Genomic DNA, 13,310 nt, shown 5'->3' with positions numbered 1-13,310 from the left:
AGCAACTTGCACTTACATATCTTAAAATATTTATCTTTTAAAAATACATATCTTATAAATATTTATAATATTTTGTCTCAAGATGCATACAGTAATGTTTTTTTTTTTTTTTCTAAGGCACATGCATAAAAGCTACTTAAATACCTAATGGCCTATTCTATGACCTGTCTGTGAAACCAGGCCTATAAGTTTAACTTTATATTAGTTGTTGTAAACACACACACACACAGTGGCACCCCACTTCCGCATGCATCAATAATGAAAATAAAATAGCACACACTCCTGCAAAATTTGCCATTATCATTCAACTCTCAGACACAAAATCAGTCATGCTGTGCATCTCAGTCCTATAAGGACATCAGATACCTTCATGCTTCCGTATAAGCGTTTATGTGTTTTCCTCTCCACCCTGTTTAACATCAGAGTGAAGACTGCATGATGTGACAGGGGGGCTTATTCAGCCCAGTCCAGAGCTCTGGGGGGAATTCGTCCTCTGTGCGACCAGCTGTTGTCCCTGGGCCATATCGAGGAGGAGATGGACTCTTATCAAGATCCACAGACGCTCTAACGATCTCCACACATCAATTAATGAGATCAAAGAGAATTAGCGGTAAGTTAAGCTCTCTATCACGACTATCTGCTGTTGGCACCACAATCAGGATAACAACAATGACAGATTCTGATTATTGTTGTTATGGGGTAGTCCTGCCCTTATTTCTGTTCCTCTTGTCTACAGTGATGAACGGCAGCCCAGAACAGATAGCCTTTCCCACACAGGGCTGATCACTGGAGCGTACTCTAATGACCTCTACGCTCTGAAGCGGAAGTACACACACATACACCACACAGTCCTGTAAATATAGCTATGAAACCTGGCCAAACTATAAATATATACAGTACAGTGCTATTCAAAGGGGGTTTTATGTTTTTATGTTATGTTTAAATGTAACAAGGCTACATTTATTTGATCAAAAACAAAATAAAACAGTAATTTAATGAAAATAATAACATTTTCAATTTTAATAGATTTTAAAAGGTAATTTATTCCTGTGATGGCAAAGCTGAATTTTCAGCATCATTACTCCAGTCTTCAGTGCCACATGATCCTTCAAAATCATTCCAATATGCTGATTTGGTGCTCAGGAAATATTTTTATTATTAGCAAAATTAGAGTAGTTAGTAAAAAAACTTTTGCCGATAATTTACTCACCCCCATGTCATCCAAGATGTCCACGTCTTTCTTTCTTCAGTCGAAAAGAAATTAAGGTTTTTGATGAAAACTTTCTAGGATTTTCTCCATATAATGGACTTCATTGGGAACCAAACGGTTCAAGGTCCAAATGAGAGTTTCAGTGCAGCTTCAAAAGGCTTTAAACGACACCAGACGATGAATAAGGGTCTTATCTAGGACCCTTTGAGTCATGACTAAAAAAAAGTTTGGTTATTTTTGATGAAGGAGTTTGAACAGGAGAATCACGAACGCTCATTACAGAACAGCATTTGTGCTATAAAACTAAAACTTTTTGATTTATTTTTAAAATGAGCGATCGTTTCTCTAGATAAGACCCTTATTCATCATCTGGTGCTGTTTAAAGTCCTTTGAAGCTGCACTAAAACTCTCATTTGGACCTTGAACCGTTTGGTTCCCATTGAAGTGCATTATATGGAGAAAAATCCTGGAATGTTTTCATCAAAAACCTTAATTTCTTTTCAACTAAAGAAAAGAAAGACATGGACATCTTGGATGACATGGGGGTGAGTAAATTATCAGCAAAAGTTTTTTTTTTTTTTTTTTTTTTTTTAAAGTGAACTACTCATTTAATAATGAAACCGTTATATGTATTCATAGAATAGAAAAGTTCAAAATAAGAGCATGCATTTGAAATAGAAATCCTTTGTAACTTTATAAATGTCTTTACTGTTACTTTTGATCAATTTAATGCTTCCCTGTTGAATAAATGCATTCATTTACTCAAACGTTTGAACTGAATGCATATCCTATATTCTCTAGCCATATACTGTATGCTCCTCCTCACCCACCTGTTTTTGACTTCCTGTAGCCCTGTCTCTCTTATGAACACACATACACACTCATATACAAACACCGAATGCATCGATTATGTTTTACAATGTGTAAGTGTGTGTTGCTGTGCTACATGCATTGTATGTTTGCCGGTGTGTATGGGTGACTTACAGCGCACAGAGAAGCAGAAAAGTGTAACTGAAGCCTGAAACCTAATCACACACAGTGCGTGGCTCATTAAAATTGAATATGGGCTTACTGAAAATATGCCTGGCATGACCCTTCTGATGAATATACGATAAAACATCGCCAATAAAATATACACACAGGTTAGGAGCTTCATGTGAACCATGACTAATCTACAAAACATTGTAGTTTTAAATGCATACATGAACAATAATTTCTACCTATGGACTCAATACTATTTCTGTCTAGACGATATACGGTGCATATATATTTATATATATACTCACTTAAAAACACAAAAACAACTTAGACAGGTGGCGAGAGTTTATAAGTGCAGATGAGTTGCAAGAGGAAGTGAGAAAACAGTGACAAAGATTTAAAAATTGGATCCAGAAGAGAGCAAAGTGTCACATACCTGCACTACAAGCTGACTGTTGTTGACTGCAGCACTCGTGAGTTGGACAGGTCCTTCTTCCTTGGGGACGACGTTTCATTTGTGGTATTTTAGCCTTCCTGATCTCCACATCCTTCTTAGACAGAGTGCATGTCCCTAATTCCACCCTTAACACCCCGTTTTCCCTCCCAATGAGAACTAATAAATGCCTGGCTAAAAATACACTCTTAAAGGGACGGTGTCTTGCCCCTCTCTGGCTGCACCTTGCATCTGCCTCGGCAGTGAGCACACCCCCTTTAATTTACACACACCTCTAATCAGCTTTCTTACGAGCCATCGGCCAATCACAGGGTCTGGGATAAGACACACTCACAGAATAAGTCACGGGAACATGCACTTACAACAAGCACACGTGTATAAACTGGGGTCAAAGCCATATTGATACTCTGTGAACCTAAATATACTTTACAGATGGACTGAAGACACATTGAATAAGGACAAATTGAAGATTTCAATATTTATAGGTCTGAAATTATGATGAATGATCATAATATAACTTTAAATTTAGAAATTAAAATGTCAAAGAAACACATTTTGAATAGACAAACTGTAATTGTATTTTTGCGTAAAATGTATTTTGTTTCATTTATAACATTGCAAAGGTGTGTATTAAAATATCTGAAAAAAGACTTTTGGACCGTGCTGCGGGCAAACACACACAAAAACAAAAAGGGAAAAGATTGAAATCATATTTTGCATTAAGAAAATGAAGCATATCCGATATGATTAATTTTCTTAATGCAGATTATAATTTCTGTTTTTTTATTTTTGATTATCGTAAAACCGTTAAGATTGTGCCATTACTTTCATTAACATTTTGCCCAATTCTCCTTACTACAATACAAACAAATAATAATAAACATGATTTTAATATGATCTAATTACATATAATGTCAGTATTTGTTGTATACTCATTACAGTATACATATCAAATAAGAACTGTTTTGTGAAGGGAATATTGCCATAAAAGTCTTACCTTGAAACAAGTCAAGCGATGGCGTACAGCTGGCAAGGAACTCCTGCAAAAAACAATAGCGTCATGTTATCACATTTGTCGGCATAAAACGTTAAAATTGTTGCAGAAACTGACCATGTTAAAAGACATGATCAATGCCAGTTTAACTTCTCTAGGCTTAAGGTTAAGTCTAACAACACAGCTTCGCCAAATCATTACATAATAAGGCTCAGAGTAGCTCTTATTCCCTGTGTGTGAGTGGGGAGGGTGTTTTCTTCAGCCCAGGGTCAGATTGAGGTTAAAGACTATTGTTTGTGAAGGACATATTGACGTTTCTCTTTTAATGGGATCTTCAGGTTGTTTCTGAGATGTCTGCCAGCGCTCTTCAGCTCATTTCCCTAAGAACTTCCCACCAGGTTAAAAGAAGGGTCCCTAAGATTGTCAAATAAAGGAATAGTTCACCAAAATGTAAAAAATAGAATTATCTGCTTACCCTTATGTCATTCCAAACCTGTATGACTTTTTTCTTTTTTCTGTGAAACACAAAAGATGTTTTGAAGAATGCATATTCAATGTGCACTATTGAATATGCATATGCACCAATGAGATTTTAACCCCTTAATTGTCACCGTCCCGGTACCGGGACACCTAACTTTACTTCACTATATTTCTATTAAATCCTAATCTAATTATGACAAATTATATATCGTTGGAAAGGTCTAAGACTTCTAAATAGATATTCTACCCCTGTTTTGTGTTAAAAATTATGTAGGAAGAGTAATTGACGAATTTATGACAAGAGTGCACCTCAAAAAAATCTGCATCATAACAGGAGGTCTGACCTTTGTCACAAAAAGTCGATGCACCCACTTTTAATCATTGAAACTTCTGTTTTTATGCAAAAAGTTCATAGTAAAACATATAATCTAGTATTTTTCAATAAAAAATAAAAAATTATAGTATAATATTATCCTCTAAAAATGATAATATTTATATTTATTATCCTCTAAAATATAATATTAGTTTTTTTATCGCCTTTTTATTATATCACATATTTTAGTAGTTATCATAAATTAGGTATAATTTGAAAGCTTATAAACTCAGAATTCATAGTGTGAAACTGTTTTATAATTGAACGTTGCGTTGCTCCTCCCCTTTTGGGCGTCATTATATTTCATAATTTATGATCAAAACCTTTTCTAATCTTGACAAAATTGATATTGTCAGAAAGATCAGAGTCTCAAGGTTCCACATTTTGTGACAGAATTGATATTTGGACAGAAATGTATTAATTTGTTAAGGCAGAATGTATACAACTAAATTCAATGGAATTCAATGACACCCGGTGGCTATTTTTGGTACTACGCCTAAACAAAATCTCATTTTTGTGATATCAACTTCAAATTTGGAACATAACTTGATAAGATTTATGGCTTTGATTTTATAGAAATTTTAGAGTAAAAAATATTTTGTAAAATATATATTTTATATAAAATAAAAAATATATAGTACAGTATATTTGATTTACTGTAAATTTAAACTTCCATAACTTTTTCATAATTTTTTGAAGTGTTTTCACTTCAGCAATATTCTGCTGAGTGTTTTCTTTAAAAAAAGACCAAACTTGGGTATATATTCCAAAGCATTCTTAAATTACAACCATTTAAGTTTGAATAGTGTATTTTAACCTCCATTCTCAAAGGTCGGGGGGACAGACAGCAAAGGGGTTAAGTGAATAATTGTGAATAAGTAAATCATTTGTCTAGTCCCTATGCAAGTTAACAAATGAGAAACATTTCTAACAAAGTCCATGGAAAAAAGAAAAAAGAAATCTGTGACCAAAGGTTTCTAACAAATGGAACCATGATATTAAGTGAAAATTATTCAGGCTGTTGAAAAGTAAAAAGGCATCATATTCTAACGAATGCAAATTGGAGATGATATCGAGTCTCTCATGCTGCAAGGGTTATGCCTCCAAACCGTAAACGAGAGCGATGGAAAAGGATGTAAGGAGGAAGGAAGGGATGGAAAGAGCGGGTAAAGGAAGGAAGGAGGGGGAGGAGGAGAGGGAAATTCATTAGGTGTGGTGAAGTGTACCATTCTCATCAAGAGAGAGCTCATTTTAACTCCATAATGAGCTTGAGATTAGGGGCTGAGGGGGGTTGTGCCTGGTGACCGACTGCTGACTTCATCACTTGCTGTGATGCTAAAAATAAATGCACCGAGGCAGTAGGGAGTCTTTTTTTTATTATGTAGTAATAATAAAGATGCACCTTTTTGTCAGAAACACTTTATGTCTGATCTGACTGTGATTATCAGGCATCAGGGCATATCGTTTTCAGTTCCCTTGCATACCTGTCCACCTGGGCAATGTAATTAAGGGGTGTTTAAGACACCTTTCAGACCGGAGTTGTTTGTTTACTATTATAGTTTTTTTTATTAATTTTAGTTTTTATTAGATTTCATTAGACACAGCTTTCAGCTAAATACTTTTTATGCGTGGTGACCGTTTATTTACACGACAATTGAATTTTGGGGGCCTGCACTGTAAAAAAATATTTTCATGATTTGTAATCACAACATTTTTTATTTATGTAGTTCAGATAACATCATATTTGGAGTTTCTGGTGATCAAATTAATCTCCTTTATTGTATTAACTCGATTTTTCCATTTCAATGAACTTAAAATTTTAAGGCGACCAGGTTACTTATTTTTTTAAGTTAAACCAACAATATTTTTTACAGTGTGAAAAACTTTTGAAAACAGGTTTCAAAGTGCAAATTTTTGAAAACGATACTATGTAAATGTCCCAGCGTTATCTACAAAAACGGTGACATCACGCGCATGGTGTTTAGTCTACAGACGCGTATAGTGTTTCTTTACAAAATAACATCGCTAACACACTGTAAAAAATATTTTCATGATTTGTAATCACAACATTTTTTCTTTTGTCAAATCAACTTAAATAATTTACATAGTTCAGATAGCATAATATTTTGAGTTTCTGATGATTAATTTAAATCGATCTCCTTCATTGTATTAACTCAATGTTTTAATTTCAATGAACTTAAAATTTTAAGGCAACCAGGTTATTTAATTTTTGAAGTTAAACCAATAATATTTTGATACTGAATAATACAACGCTTTAGTAGTTTTTTCACAAATCCGTGTATGGTGTCGTGTAAACAGACCCTTAATTTATTTTTATTTCAGTTGTAGTTTTACTTTTGTATTTCAAATGAAAAGTATTTCTGCAGTTAGTTTCCAAGAGAGCATTTCTAATTTTAGTTTAAGCTTTATGGCCTTTATATTTTATCTCAGCTTTATTTCAGTAACTGAAAACAATTTTGAATAGCTTCAGTTTTAATTTATCTTAATAATGCTGATACAGACAACTCGACGTAAATGTTTGCACGTGTGTGAAGATTCAGAATAACATAATCCATGACGAAATGTGCACTAGTAATTACATTTACTTACAGAGAGCAAGAGAGAGACTTTTCGCCTTGGCTCTGACCTGAATCTCCTTTCTACCCACAATCCTCAGGGCTGTGGTGTATGTGTGTGAGTCAGACAATGTGAAGAGACCTCTGATTCATGAGTAGGCAAACACTTGCGCACACGCCTTGTGCGCTCATAATGTGTGCTTATGACACACAAACTCACAAATCTCCAGGATACAGAGTGACACACTTGCTTTCTGAGGACACTTTTGATGTGGATGATGATGGATGTGTCGAGGGCAGCTTCATTTCTGTTGCTGTTCTCACAAACACTTGCATGCGCACACGCATTTCAGGTCAAACCTTGGGCACAGAATAAATGAACAGTGCTTAGTGCTTGCTATTAAAGCAATCTTTCTCTCTTGATCATAGAGATCTTGAAGAACATATAGTAAAGGAGCGATAAGATATAGAGCAATATGTTAGAATATCTTGCAGTTCACATTTGAATAAAACCCATTCCTGATTCATTGAGTATTAATCACCTCATTGCAGTACACAAGATCCAGGGAGCGGAGTCGGATCCAGATCTGAGGGGTGGAGCTGGGTAGGTTTAGATAAAAGTAAGGTGGGAGGAGTTGGATCCGGATTTCATGTTCTCCAGTGAGGACCATCTTTTAATGCTGAGTTTTGGAAAAAAAAGAGATAGCACGCCATCTAGTGGTAATAAGTACAAACTGTGACCTTAATAACTACATTATGCGGAGGGCAAAGAAGCTTTAACTTGAACTGCCTATTTGACCAAATGGTTGAGTACATTTTGAGTCACTATATTTGATTGAGAGGAGTACCTAGCTTAACTCAAACTGATTGAACCATCTCTACAATCTAGTTGAGGTATGTTATGCCTAAAAAAATCCACTAGATGTCACACTGTCAATCAACAACACTTGTCACAACACTTCTTAACATGGATGTCAGAAACAAACAAATCACTCCTGCCATGTGAAATGTTTTTGTTAAGATTTTGCAAGGTAAGCATATTTTTTTGACGTATTGCACTTTAGGAGCCCTAACTTTACAAAATTATGTTACTTGGTGCCATGAAAAAAAAATGTGTGTGTTTTAATAGTTTTTCAAAAACATGCTCAACCAAATGGTTGATTTGGCACATAAAGGTACTATTCAAACTTAAATAGTTGTAATTCAAGAATGCTATATAGACCTAAGTTTTGTCTTGTTTAAAACAGATTATTGCTGAAGTTAAAGCACTTCAAAAAATGAAAGTATGAATCAGTTATGGAAGTTTAAATTTACAGTAAATCAAATATACCGTACTAAATTTTTTCTTTTATGTAAAATATATATTTTACAAAATATTTTTTTTTACTATAAAATTACTATAAAATCAAAGCCAACCAAGTTGTGTTCCAAATTTGAAGTTCTGATTTTGAAGTTCAAAAATTGATTTCCTGTTAAAATGAAAACCTGAAATATTTTATGGCATAATTCAACAAATAAAAAAAGATTCAATTTACAAAAACATTCTATTTTGATTTTGTTTTTAAATAAATTAGTATTATAGTTCATATTTTCCATAATATGTCTATGAATTCTGGTACTTTTTTTAAGTGACATATCAACCATTTGGTAGAGGCCGATATTAAAAAATTATGGGATGCAAAAAATATACATTGAGTGTGTTTACTAGCGACATAAGGAGATAAGGAATGCAAAAAAAAAATGTTTTCAAATGCCCTTTTCTTGCTGTGGCTTAAAGTAAAAATACTTAATGAATCATATATGCAACAATAATATAATAACAAATAGTCAGCTTATGACTTTATGAACAAGATGTTTGTCTCTCAACTGGTTGTCTTATCTGTATTCTGCAAGGCATATTTACAAAACAAAATGATAAGTTAACAAAACAAAACTCCTATGTTTGTAATGTATGTGCTGTATTAGCCTATTGTTATTTCATAACAGTCACAATTTATTATACACAGTGGGAAAAAAGCTAAACATCTCATCTAAATAAGACATTAAAATGCACATTTAGGAACTACACAGTTAGAGTAAGGTCAAATTTCTGTTATGGTCCTGCTTACCCTCGGCTCATGTCACTCCAAAGCGCACGTCCAAGCTCTTCTGCGGCTGTCATTCTCCACAAACGTGTCATAAAACCGCTGTATTAAGCTCTTCTAAAGTCATATGATAGCTTTGTGTTAGAAACCGGCTAAAATTTAAGTCTTTATTTGCAAAAAACATCAGCTTTTCTCGTCCAGCTTCCGTATGTTTAAACCTGGCGCGTCATGAGCTGCACGAGAACAAATTAAATTTGAGCATGTTTTCTTTCGCCCCGCCTACTTCTCCTAATACGGCATCAAGACTGTTGTTGCAAAAAGAAGCAAAATAAATCTTTCACTCATTTGTTATTTCCAGTATACACCATTTTGCAAGACGTAAACAACACTGGTCCAGAAGCACTTCCTGTTTCAGTTTTTTTAACACTACATAAAAGCTGGGATAAAATACAACCAACAGAACATTATAAAACTGAATCAAAAAGTTAAATAAACATCTTTAAGATGTTTTCTTTACATGTGAAATAAAGAACTACAAGTGACAAACTGAAACAGGAAGTGTTTCTGGACCAGTATTGTTTACATCTTGCAAAATGGTCTATAGAGAATGAATGTTTTCCACTCAGAATGCAGACAACACACAATGGCAGAAAACTACCCAGGTAGGCCCAACGTCTGTTTGCTATAGGGAGCTATTTCGGATGCAAAACTTATTTGGATGAGATAAACTAAGTTTTCTTAATCTTCGAAACAGCCATGTTATTGTAGCTTCCATCAGGCAATAGTTTTTTTTTTTTTTGTATGCAAAAATCTAACTAAATAACTAACAAATTAAGTCCAATGATCTAAAAATGTAAAGCAACTGCAATGTATAAAAATTGGCTACTCAAGTAGTTATTGTGATTATTTAAAAAATGAGACCGTAAAGTAAACTACATGATGTGATAACCTCTCATCAAACACAATACGAGAGTCAACAACATTCACAGATAGGCTACAAGTGTCCTCGAAATACTGCCAAAAACACATCACAGAAAATAAACAAATAATCCACCCACGACCACCCTGAAATTATAGAGGAAATATTTATTTAGACAACCAAATGCATGCCAGAAACACCAATTTTACATAACTGACAGCTCCCTTCTCCTCCCTTGCTTCACCAGCCAGCTCCAAATCAACTCCATCTGGGGCAGGGAGTGGACGGGAGAGCCATCTGGTGGATATACCTCTGTATCGCATTGAAACGACAATTGCAGAAAAGTTGGGGGAAACCAGTATGAGTGAAAAGACTATGGACCTATAATACATAAAAAGGGACAGAGTACGTGTAGATGGAGTAATCTTTGCGAACGGCAAAAATATTATTCACATCTCGTCCATCTTGCATGGCACAGAAATGAGCTCTCGCACGACACACACCGACAATAAAAATAAAGATGCACAGAGGCAGAATTCACATGCAGTGTGTTCTCCACGGCATCCGAACCCACACATTTTTTTAAAGGAGATTCACAGCTAATCATTGGACGTGATTTATCATTTCTTGTTAGTTTTGCACAATGAATGAAGTTAATAAAAGAAAAACCTAAAGATAACCTCAAGAGACCGAAAAAAAAGCCCCATCTGCTAACACGTAACAAGAATCTTAGCCTAAAAACAAAGAATTGGTCCGTCTATGGGTACTGCGGCCCGTCAGCCACTTTTACAACTGAATAGAAAAAAATATCAAAAATAAACGCAACCCTTTGAACAATAAACAATAACCAGCAATAAATAATCAAGTGGTGTTCCGCTGTATATATGTACATATACTAGGGTCACTCAGCATTCAGCCTAACATAGACCGAATTGGCGAATGAATGACGTAAACGTATGAAATATGAGTAATAATAATTTAGAAATACACTACAGACATTATGGAAATATCGAAAAAGATGTTCTTTCATTTTTACGCAACCGACACTTAGAACGATCAACTACACGGCTGTAATCCGCAGAGAGTTTGACTAATGCAACTGGTTTGGAAGAGCTTATTCATTCAACTCATGCACGTTGTTTTTGAAACCTACATTTTGGGAGAAATGGTCACCACAGTTAGACCTTTTTTTTAGTCAGTCAGGCCCACTTGATTATCTGAAACAACACGAACATCAAAAACGCTTCTGAGGATCAGAGGTCAGACAAGCTGTTACTAAGACATGCCTTATTTTCACCTTTGACCAATTGTGTCCATAATTACTTAGTGTTGTTCTATGTACAGTACAATGCTTGCTCATATATTACAGTCTTTACAAATCAGAGCAACTGGCTTCCAGTTTTCCAGGTGCCAAATTCTTTTCCACAATCACAGACCGCATTTTGTCACCTCGACAAATGAGTTTCCTTTGACACCAAATGCATCTTCTTTTCCCGTTGGCACTATCCCTTTTAATCAAGGTTTTTTGGCAAACGACCGTCTCAGAAATGCGTGCTTCGATGAAAACCATCACGTGTCTGACGTCGGATCTGAAACACTAGCAGTGTAAGAGGTCTTTGCTGTCACATCACAACAACAAAGAGAATGTGCTTTCCCTGGTGAACGGGACATGGTGACATGAGCAGGATTCCAGTTGAGTTCACCGTTTTTGAGTTTTGTGCAATCGATTATGGCCGCACTGCACGCATGTCTGTTGTATGAGTGACGGATGCAGATGTTTACAAGTGTATGTCGTCGACTGAGTGTGCGTCTCACACGCTGCGCGGTGGTCTCTGCTGTTCGTGGGTCCTGCGGTTGCGCCCCCTCTTGTTCTCCTGGAGCTGTTTCCACTTGGCTGTGTTAGGAGGTCCTCTCTGAGGGGTCTGGGTTCCTCTTTTGCCCTGGTTCAGCTGTGCTCTTTGTCTCTCGGGAGCACTCTGGACCTTCTGCGCGCTCTGAGTGTCCGGTTTGGTGCTTTGGATCTCTGTGCTCATAGTACTTCCCGGGACTTGACTTCTCTGCAAGCCGGTGGACTTGGGAAGAATCTGAACACTCGGGTTGTTCGGCACTTTGGGTGTGTTTTGGGCTCTCTGCGTTGGGTTTTGTGAGTTTTGAGCCATCGTTTGAGAGGTTTTCTCTGTTTTTATACCCACACTTGCTCCGGTATTGACTTTGGGGGCTTTTTTACCCTTTGGCTTCTTCTCTCGCTTCCAAACCCGCTCGCAGAACTCGTCCACACTGTTGAGATCTGGGTGTTCCAGCAGGCTCATGAAATCCCGGTACCAGAGTTTGTGTTTCGGAGAGGGATCCTTATCGTTGGCTCCCGCCCGGAGAAGCAGCTCACCCACGCGCTGAGATGGGATGACCTGGAGATTGATACGCCTCAAGGGCTGGATGAAGCCGTGCTCCACGGCGTGGCAGAGGTACACTCCTGAATCGGATTGGGTTAGACTTCGGATCAGTAAACCTTGGACCGTCAGACTCACCCTTTCATCAATCACAATCTGACATGGAGAAAAAGAGATTGAGTTAGGACTGCTGTTTTTGTAAAAAATGGTCCCAGACCAGGACTTAAATGCTAAGGGTCACATATGGGGTGCGTGGATAAACTACAGCACAGTTTGGGGATTTTCTTACACAGCAGGAAGGCTGAAATTTGACCGTTATTATATTAACGTGTTGGCCGTCTGGGGTGAGGTGTTACTTTAGCGCTATTTTTTGCCTGATCATATCTGAAAGAGAAACACAGCTGGTGTATGTGTGTGGTGTTGGGTGGTAAAGGAGGGTCATTATGTCATATCCTGTTCATTAAAATCCCTTACTTTACTAGTCACAACATTCCCCTTCACATTTGTAAAACAGCAACATTTTACTTAATGATAATTAAAAATGTTGTGGTCAGTAATATATGAAGAGTTCAGATGCAAAAGCCTCTAAATGCCATTTGAAATTTTCTTCTAAAATGACCATTTTTATCAAGCTTGTATATTTAAGTTCAGTAATTTCACTTAAATGACAATTAATAGGTAATCTTCATTGCCATTTAAGTGAAATTACTGAACTTAAATATACAAGCTTGATAAAAACGATCATTTTAGAAGAAAATTTGAAATGGCACTTAGAGGCTTTTGCATCTGAACTCTTCATATATATATTACATTTATATATATGTATATATATATATATATATATGTATATATATA

At 36.0% G+C, this 13,310-nt stretch overlaps 1 protein-coding gene across 2 annotated transcripts in view; it reads right to left on the bottom strand.

The window, feature by feature from the left end:
* Positions 1-10,220: 10,220 nt before the first annotated feature.
* Positions 10,221-13,310, bottom strand: part of sema3aa (sema domain, immunoglobulin domain (Ig), short basic domain, secreted, (semaphorin) 3Aa) — a 98,121-nt gene continuing 95,031 nt past the window's right edge. For both annotated transcript variants that reach the window (XM_089126612.1, XM_039668010.2), the window contains one exon: positions 10,221-12,611. In XM_089126612.1, the coding sequence (XP_088982738.1) occupies positions 11,880-12,611 (732 nt within the window). In that variant the 3' untranslated portion in view covers positions 10,221-11,879. The remainder of the gene's footprint in view (positions 12,612-13,310) is intronic.

The sequence above is a fragment of the Pimephales promelas genome, chromosome 24 (assembly GCF_988280905.1).
Source record: "Pimephales promelas chromosome 24, fPimPro1.hap1.1, whole genome shotgun sequence".
NCBI classification, from domain to species: Eukaryota; Metazoa; Chordata; class Actinopteri; order Cypriniformes; family Leuciscidae; genus Pimephales; species Pimephales promelas.
Note: the sequence above shows the minus strand (reverse complement) of the source record. Positions and strands in the feature narration are given on the sequence as shown.